Source organism: Myotis lucifugus, unplaced genomic scaffold, assembly GCF_000147115.1.
Source record: "Myotis lucifugus unplaced genomic scaffold, Myoluc2.0 scaffold_74, whole genome shotgun sequence".
NCBI lineage: Eukaryota > Metazoa > Chordata > Mammalia > Chiroptera > Vespertilionidae > Myotis > Myotis lucifugus.
In genome coordinates, this window is record NW_005871122.1 from 3,656,839 (window position 1) to 3,666,062 (window position 9,224).

At 38.6% G+C, this 9,224-nt stretch overlaps 1 protein-coding gene and 1 pseudogene across 1 annotated transcript; one reads left to right on the forward strand and one right to left on the reverse strand.

The window, feature by feature from the left end:
* Window positions 1-2,334: 2,334 nt before the first annotated feature.
* Window positions 2,335-3,204, reverse strand: LOC102441620 (39S ribosomal protein L39, mitochondrial-like). Its single transcript, XM_023755352.1, has 2 exons — window positions 2,487-3,204; window positions 2,335-2,438 (listed from the first exon to the last, which is right to left on the reverse strand). Exons 1-2 carry the CDS (start codon window positions 3,202-3,204, stop codon window positions 2,392-2,394), a joined length of 765 nt encoding a protein of 254 aa, XP_023611120.1. The 3' UTR covers window positions 2,335-2,391.
* A 3,584-nt stretch (window positions 3,205-6,788) lies between these two features.
* Window positions 6,789-8,241, forward strand: LOC111826385 (annotated as a pseudogene).
* Window positions 8,242-9,224: the final 983 nt, after the last annotated feature.

The following is a 9,224-nucleotide window of genomic DNA, read 5'->3' on the forward strand; positions in this document are numbered from 1 at the left end:
TATAAATCAATCCAGAGGATATTTCAAAGGCAGAATTCCTTGAAAAGACCAATTAGGAGTTAGTAAGACTACCCACCCTCTAAATTAAAAGGCACGTACTTCCCCTCACTCTTTCTCTTTTCTCACTGGCAGGCAATGGGTTCCTGTGGCATGAGAGCACATCCCTGCACCACGTGGCTTATGGCCATGTGGGCCTCCACCCATTGACTATTAGACTTTAATTAGCTTGGATGCTAAACTACTCCCGACTGTAATATAAAAAGGAAGCTCTGGACACTGACCTGCTCCTGGAACCCCAGCTACACCTTTTCCAGGACTGGCTTATCCCAATAAACTTTGCTCCTGTTCATTGTTTTTGTCTGCGACTTCATGCTTCGATTTTCGTGAGACAAGAACTTGGATTCAAACAACACCCACATTTGTTGGTATCAATTTCATATAATACTTCTTTAGTGGTGATGAAAGCCTTTAGCTTTTTCTTGTTTATGAAGCTCTTTATCTGACCTTCAATTCTAAATGATAACTTTTCTGGGTAGGAGTAATCTTGGTTGAGGTGCTTGTTATTCATCACTTTTGAATGTTTCTTGCCACTCTCTCTGGCCTGCAAAGTTCCTGCTGAGAAATCAGCTGATAGTTGTGTGAGCGCTCCCTTATAGGTAACTAACTGCTTTTCTCTTGCTGCTTTTAAGGTTCTCTCTTTGTCTTTAACTCTTGGCATTTTAATTATGATGTGTCTTGGTTTGGGCCTCTTTGGGTTTTTCTTGTTTGGGACTCTGTACTTCCTGGACTTGTCAGTATATTTCTTTCATCAGGTAGGGGAAGTTTTCTGTTATTATTTCTTCAAATAGGTTTTCAATATCTTGCTCTCTCACTTCTTCTTGCACAATCTTATAACCATTGTTTTGAACTCTGTATATAGTAGTTTGCTTGCTTCCACTTCATTAGGATCTCTTTCTGGAGATTTCTTCTATTCTTTTTTTGTGACATGTTTCTTTTTCCCTGCATTTTGATTGCTTCCCTGTGTTTGTTTCTATGTATAGGTAGAGCTGCTATGTCTCCTGAAATTGGTAGAATGGCTTTGTGTAGTATGTGTCCTGTAGGGCCCAGTGGATCAGCCTCCCCAGTCACCTCTGCTGGGCACTCTAGGTGCGGCCTGTGTGGGCTGTGTGTACAGTCTTATAGTTGAGCCTTGATTGCTTTTGGCGTCACTGGGAGGAATTGACCTCCAGGCTAATTGGCTGTGAGGACCAGCTGCAACTATAGCAGAAGAGCTGCTGTTCAGGAGACAACCCTATGGAGCAGTACTTACTTTAGTGGGGCTTTGCTACTTACTGAGTCTGCCCCTTGAGTGTGTACTTTGTGGATATATAAAGTTGTAATCTGGTATGGTCTGAAGTTGTCCATTGGGTGCACTGGCTCTGGGGCCTCCCAGGAGTTGCAAAGTCAACCACTGCCTGGTGCCACCCAGGAGGTGTTACAGAGCAATCTGCAGATGGCTTCTACTTGTATGGGGCTTAGAAGTGCCCATGGGAGGCCCAGCTGTGAAGCAAGGCAGGCTGGTGCTAGTGCCATGTCTTAGGCCTCTTATTGATAGGTATGTGGCATGCTAACAACAGCTGCTGCTTGTTTGAGAGATTTTGGAAAGTCTGAAACCTGAGCTAGGAAGGCCATTCATATGGAAAACCCACTACAAACAGCTTGCGTGGGGCTGCAAATTGGATGGGGTGGGATCTCAGGGAATCACCAGGGTGGAGAAAACAGTATGAGTTGTGGTGATGGAACTCAGATATAGCTACCAGTCAGCTCTGTGATGAGGTGAGGTCTCAGCATAGGAACAATGACCCCTGTAAGTACCCCTGTCTAGGAGAAAGCCATCCCCTGAGCTCTTGCTATGATGCCAGATAATCCAGTTCCTCCCAGTATGTCCCTGGATTCCCCAAAGCTGCCACCTATCACTGGAGCTCAGAGGAATGGAGTTCGAGTAAGTCCAAGAGAACACGCGGGTCTTCAGCAACCTCCTTGTCACCCAGACACAATCCCCACTGGTTTTTACAGCCCAAAGTTATGGGGGATTCTCTTCCCAGAGCTAGAACCCTGGGGTGGGGGTCTGAGACCCCTTGCTTCTCACAGGAGGCCTCCACAGCCTAGATATCCCACCTGATTAAAATCACACCACACTTGGGTGTCGAACCACCATGTTCCATGCCTCTGCAACCTCCTACCAGCCTCAATGAACTTTCTTCTTTAATTCTCTAGTTGTAGGACTTCCATTCGGCCAGATTTCAGGGGGTTTTGAATTATGGTTGTTCTGCATTTTAGTTGTATTTTTTTTTATTACATAAAAAAACTTTTATTTTAATTTACTATACATGTTTAAATTTTAGGAAGCTACTAGGTAGATGCACTTTCATCTGCAGGTTTAGTTTGATCTTCAGTTACCAATTTCCGAGACCTTTCCAATAGCTTAGTCCATATAGTAAAATGTGCTCTTAAGTGAACAGGTAAAGAGAGACCCTGGAATCTTCGTATAAGACTTGACCTGGTGGCCTGAAGATTGTGAACCGCTGACACTTCAAACTGGGAACAAATACTTGTTCTTGGAATAAGAGGGCCTTCAGTCACATCAATGAAGTCACCAAATCTGTGCAGCTTAACTATTCTCTCAGGATTCTGAGATGCTTTCTCTTCTATGAGATCTACTTTACACCTGTTGTATTGAAATATTTCTAATGCCACTTTTGCATCAACTTCCAGAGTTTCAAATGGGAGGTCTTTATAAATTAAAGTATTAGCATCTTTTGTGAAAGAACGTAGGTTCTCTTTTGTTGGCATCCACTCATCAAGCCTCTTATCCAAAACTACATCATAGCAGAAGGCTCCAGCAATCACAGGCACTTCTGGAGCTCTGACCAAACTGACCAAGTATTCGTCTTTGAATGCCCTCTCTATCACACAGCCCATCATCATGGCACAAGACTGCCAATAAGCCTTATTAACTTCTCCTGGATCACGATCTTTGAAAGTAAGAAACTGAATTTCACAAGATTTGGTCAAAGGCTTATACATGTCCCATGACTGTCCATCCACAAGAGCCAGAATGGACTTCTTGCAGTACCACTCACTTAAAAACATCGCACAACTGTAGTTGTAATTTTTATATGGTTGTGGGAGGTGGCGAGTACCAACATTTACCTGTGCTGCCATCTTGGTTCTCTCCAAAAGTAGCAAATCTGCTTATGATATTTATATCTTTTTTATATATTTGACATTTTATTAAAAAATGGTGCTGATCATCTCTAGGAACATTTTTTGTTTTACAGTCTCTTTTGTCTGAAATTAGTACAAACACTTCAGCTTTCTTATAATTGCTTTTTGCATGACCTTTTTTCTTTGACTTTTTTAAAATATATATTTTATTGATTTTTTACAGAGAGGAAGAAAGAGGGATAGTTAGAAACATTGATCAACTGCCTCCTGCACACCCCCTACTGGGGATGTGCCCGCAACCAAGGTACATGCTCTTGACTGGAATCAAACCTGGGACCCTTCAGTCTGCAGGCCGACGCTCCATCCACCGAGCCAAACTGGTTAGGGCTTTTCTTTGACTTTTTATCTATTTGTATCTTTTATCTAACGTTTGTCTCCTGTAGAATGTATATTGTTCAGTCTTTTTTTGTAAAATTTAGTTTGACAATCTGGTTTTTGGTCAGATGGTTTAATTTTTTTACATTCAATTTATTATGGCTACAGTTGGATTTATATTTGTCCTTTTAAAATTTGTTTGTATTTTATTTGTTTCTCTAGTCTTTTAATTCTTTCTTTTGTATTAGGTGAATGTTTTCTAATGTAACATTTTAATTATTTGGATTTTTTTAACGAGTTTTTTTCAGTTATATATTTAATGGTTACTCTAAGGTTTACCACATATATCATAATTTATCGGAATATATTTCAGATTTATATTAACTTTATTCTAATGAGATATAGAAATGTTACTCCTACATAGCTCTATTTTTCTCTTTTGGTGCTATTATGTGATACATAATATATCTGTATATTATATAGCCCATGAATACATTGTTTTAAGTCTTAGTTTTTATAATTTTTTGTCTTTTAAATAAGCTCATCGAAGCAAGGACAGCAAGTATACACTTATAGTGTTTGTTATATTAAACTTATTATTTTCCATTTCTCTATCTCTTCACTTCTTCCTGAGGATTTAGTTAACATATGGTGTCATTTCCTTACTCCAAACTAGCTTTACTTTTACCCATCTTCTTTAAGCTCTGAGTGCTAAATATATTACATTTCTATATGTTAGTTACAACACAATTATATATACATATAGTTTTATAAAATTCCCTTTTAAATAAGTTAAGAAAAAAAGAGGCAAAGTAAAATATTTTTATAATTTGTATTGTGTTCTATAATTACATAAACACCTTTACTGGTGGTTGTTTTTTTCATGTTGATTGGAATTTCTATCTGGGTTTACATACTTTCTGCCTAAAACACTTCCTTTAGTATTTTTGGAAGGTGAGTCAGCTAGCAATGAATTATCTCAAGTTTTGTTTTGAAAATGTCTTTATTTCACTTTAATTTTAAAACATACTTTTCCTGGATAAAGCATTCATGCTTGACAGCTTTATTTCTTTATTTAATTTTGGAGGGGGCATTGGTTCTTTTGCCCATTGCCTTCTGAACTGTATTGTTCCTGAAGAGTGGTAAGCTATTAATTTTATTTGAAGGGTGTCCATTGTAAGTAATAAGTTGTTTTATCTTGCTGCTTTTAATATTTTCTTTATTTTTATTTATCATCACTTTTTAAAGGTGTGTCTGGTTATGCATCTCTATGCATCTCTTATTATACTTGGAGTTCATTGAATCTATGAGATGTGCAATTTAATCTTTTCCATTAAATTTAGAAAGAATTCAGCTGTCATTTCTCACATATTGTTGCTGCTCTTTTTCTCTCTCCTCTCCTTCCAGCACTCCTGCTGCAAGTATGTTTATGTGCTAGTGGTTTTCCACATTTCTCTGAAGCAGGGTTCATTTTTTTAAATTCCCTTTTCTCTTTGTTCTTCAATGTGTAATATTTATCAATCTATCTTCAAGTTCACAAATTCTTTTTTCTATCAGTCATGCCTTTAGTGGTACATCTCTAGTGAAATTTTCATTTGCTTTTGTGCTTTTCAACTCCAGAATTTCCATTTTGTTCTTTTTAAAAATTTCAATATCTTTATTGCTATTTTATATTTGATGAGACATTGTCACTATACCTTCCTTTAATTCTTCAAACACAGTTTACTCTATATTTTGAATATATTTATAATATATGCTTTGTAGTTTTTGTCTGTTGATCCCAACATTTGAGCCTCCCTCAAATGCAAACAATATTGTCTGGTCTTCTTTCCTGTTTATGAGTCACATCTTCCTGTTTCTTTGCCCCTGTTTTATATTTCTGTTGAAAAATGGGTGCTTTAATGCATTGCAGTAACTTGTGATATTGATACCCTTCACCATTTTCCCAGGTCTTTTTGTTGCTGTTGTTAAGTATTATATTGTAGCAACTCTGTACATTTAATGATACTCCATGCCTCAGATCTCAGGGGTGATGTCAATATTTGTATTTTGCTTGTTTATTTGCTCAGTTGCTTAGATGGAGTAGGTTCCATCTGGGACTATGTGCCTTTCTTACAATGGGGACTGGAGAGGAGAAAGCAGCCCCTTTCCTTCTACTTGTACTTTCTTAGATTCTACCTTTTGTAGCATGGGGCTGCGTAGGATGAGACATGCTGCTGATATGCCCCACCTGCAGTGAAACTGTAGTCCTAGAGCTGGTAGTTAAGGGAAGAGGGAGCCCCAATCTTTGTGATATAATCAACTCAGAGAAGAGCTTCTGCCGCACTGATCTAGGGGGAGAGTGGGAATGGCCCAAGGCTCAAATGCTATAGACTTACAGTGTTTTTCCTGAGATTTATTAGATTTTCTTGAATGAACTTTTACTGATATCCTGTATGTCATTCTGATACCTTACAGACTTTCAGTGGTTACTTGATTATATTATTCACCAGTAAATGATTGCTTATCTGGGAAGAGTCTCTGCCAAGCTCCTACCACTACCATTCTGGAAACCCCACTGCCTTACTTTTCCTATCTAAAGAGAAACAAATATAAAATCAGCCTTGCTGGCGTGGCTCAGTGGCTGAGTGTTGACCTATGAACCAGCAGGTTGTGGTTCGATTCCCCATCAGGGCACATGCCCGGGTTGCAGGCTCAATCCTGTGTGGGGCATGAAGGAGGCAGCCAATCAATGATTCTCTCTCATCGTTGATGTTTCTATCTCTCTCTCCCTCTCCCTTCCTCTCTGAAATCAATAAAAATATAAAAATTAAAATAAAATTCAAAGACATCTGTATTAAATTATATATGTTTTCTCACTATTCTCAAATGAGTTTGCTGACTGCTGTTTAAACTATTTTCTTAAATGTCATTGGTCCTTACACTGCAGTAGCTATTTTAGTTTGCTGAGTAGTGTCTGGCAAATTAATATTCTAATGCAGGAAATATTGCTTATTAGTACAGTTAATTGTTTGATACAAACAGTATTCATATGAGTTTCATGCATGTTTATTAGATTAAATATTTTTTAGACTTTAGCTGGTTTTCTAAATAAGACTTTTTCATTTTTTGTGGGGCTTGCTCTTATTATAAAAAATAGAAAAAATTATATATATATATATATATATATATATATATATATATATATATATAATCTGCTTGTTAAAATGTTTACACTCTCACTTTCGGTATGTGTCCATTTAGTGGAAAATTCAATAGATAAAAATAGTATATGTATCACAAAAATGTATGCTAATTTTTTCTAGTTGTGAATGTGATGTGGGAAAGATTTTTTTAAAACCTTTTCACAAGTGTTCATATTTTAATCTATTTGAAATTAAGAAATACGCCTCTCTAAGGCTACCTTCTGGAATTTCTAATCTCTCAGGGTGTGAAGGACAATTTTGAGGCAAAAGGAAATATACAATTTTGCTAAAGGAAAAAGAAAAATTGTAACTAATTAAAATGGGTAACTTCTTTGACAACTTCAAAGGAATTTCAATTAAAATGACAAGTTAACTAGATTTTTGAACAGCATGCATTGAGAAGTAAGTGTAATTATTGATGTATAAAAACATAAAGTTTGCCTTTGGTGTAGTGTGAACATGCATTGTGTTTATTAGAGACATGTGGCTGGACAAGTTAGAATATCAGAACCATAGACTTTTAAGAACCTTCTAGTACTAGGTAAGATAATGTCCCCAATGGTCACTTCTTTAACAGAAAAACGCAGAAATCTCAGTGCTCTAATAAAATAGCTTTTTTGTTCGTTTGTTTGTTTTTCTTATTTATGTGAAGGCCAAACTCTTGGAAGCCAATGTCTCTACATATAGCTATCATTTGTGTTGTTTTGTGTTTAGGTTTTTTGTTTGTTTGTTTGTTTTATTCTGTTCCCCTACAGAATTTCAGTGCTTTCCACGAGGGGAAAAGCGTAGAGAATCCTATGGGAAGGTGTGCGGACAGGTATAAAGAGCCCCATTTCCTTTCACTGTGGTCCCATCCTGTTGGTACTGAGTCCACTGAAACCGCAGGAAGGCTGCTGCCTTCATTCCCGCTGGACAGCCAGCCTGCGCTCGGCTTCAGAGGAGTCTCCTCTCCAGTGTCCTCCGCTGTGGCAGGAAGGCCTGGTTGAACCCCAGTGAGACCAAAAAAACCGCCAATGCCAATGCCGATTCAAATTCAGCAGCGGATCAAAGATGGGCTGATCAGCAGGAAGCCGCTGGCTGTCCCTTCTGGGCTGGATGCCAGGAAAGCACTTGGCCCGCAGTGAGGGCCGCCCTAAGGGCAGAGGTAAGAGAGGGTACTGCCAGTGCTCCCAGGCCTGACTGTAACCTGGGGGAGGCGGGGGAGGATTCCTCCCACTTCTTAGAAGAGGCTGTGGCTCTAAGAAGGTTGACTGCCACGGGTCCCACAGCCTGTCCCTGAAAGTGAAGGGTAGCGCCTTCAGAAACAGCGGATTCTCAGGGGACACATCTGCAATCTGCAGACAAGCTCGCTAGAAGCTTCCGAGGCCTGAGGTCTAAGACCAAGGAAGCTCCTGACCGCCCTGAAGAGTGGCTCCGGGCCAAGAAGCAGGAAATCATCAAGACTCTGTCCAAGGAGGAAGAGACCAGGAAATAATTTCCTCCTCTCTGGCTTGGAGATAGTAGCCTCGGCAATTACACAGATCAATCATTCATAAAGAGGCCTTCCTCTAAAAAAGATAGATGCTGAGATATTAAACCTACTTATATGTTATGTGCCCTCGAGGAAAATAAAATATATTTGCTGAGCAGTTTTCTAGTGTGCCATCATATGCCATCGGTGGGTTAACTCTCAGAAAGAAAATTTTAAATCGTCTAACAATTCAGGATTTGCAATCCACAGGAGATGAAAATTGTTGCACTGTTTCCTTTCTCTCCTTTATGTGCTTCTGAATGCTTTAACTTAAAGTGTTTCCTAATTTTTGAAAATTAATAAGCTGGGAGTCATAACAAAAGAAAATGTGGCAGTTAGAAGGCATGGTTCCTCATTTTGCAGATGGTAACAATACAGACCTAAGAGAGAAAGTGACTTGGCCAAAAAAGCTAATTAGTGAAAGAGTGATTTTAAAAATTATCATCCCTGACCGATAATAAGCAGTGAGACAATATAAGGTGATACGGTTGGTCCAAGGAAACATGGATTTTATACTGGATATACCATAAATGTAGTGCATGGATCTGGATATATGATCTTGATCTTGCAACTGAGATTTCATCTAGGGACAAAACATCAATTTTTGTTGGGATCTCCCATAGAAAGTTGTCACATCTGCAGTTGAGGAAACACTTTCTTGACCCTGGGACCGCTGTAGCATTCAGGATTGTGACACCAAGTTACAGGAGTCGGCAGATGGTTTGGCTCGGTGCTCTTTGAGAATTCAGATACTGTCCAACTTGCTTTGAGGTGATGGGAAGAAAACCCAAGGGTCATGCACGCTGTTAAAAAAGAAAAATTAAAAGAAAATTTAAATCCCAGTTTGAAGAATGTCAGTACATCTAAGCAGGGATTTAAATTTGCTTCAAAAAATATAAAAGAGCATTCCTAAATTTATTTATTGGGGAAGATGGTGTTCTTATTAA

What these genes read in the sequence shown, in the direction of transcription:
- LOC102441620 (XM_023755352.1), bottom strand. Translation starts at nt 3,204, where the DNA reads ATGGCAGCACAGGTAAATGTTGGTACTCGCCACCTCCCACAACCATAT. An exon ending in TTTACCTGTTCACTTAAGAG is followed by an intron (nt 2,439 to 2,486) that starts CACATTTTACTA and finishes CTCGGAAATTGG; the next exon opens with TAACTGAAGATCAAACTAAA.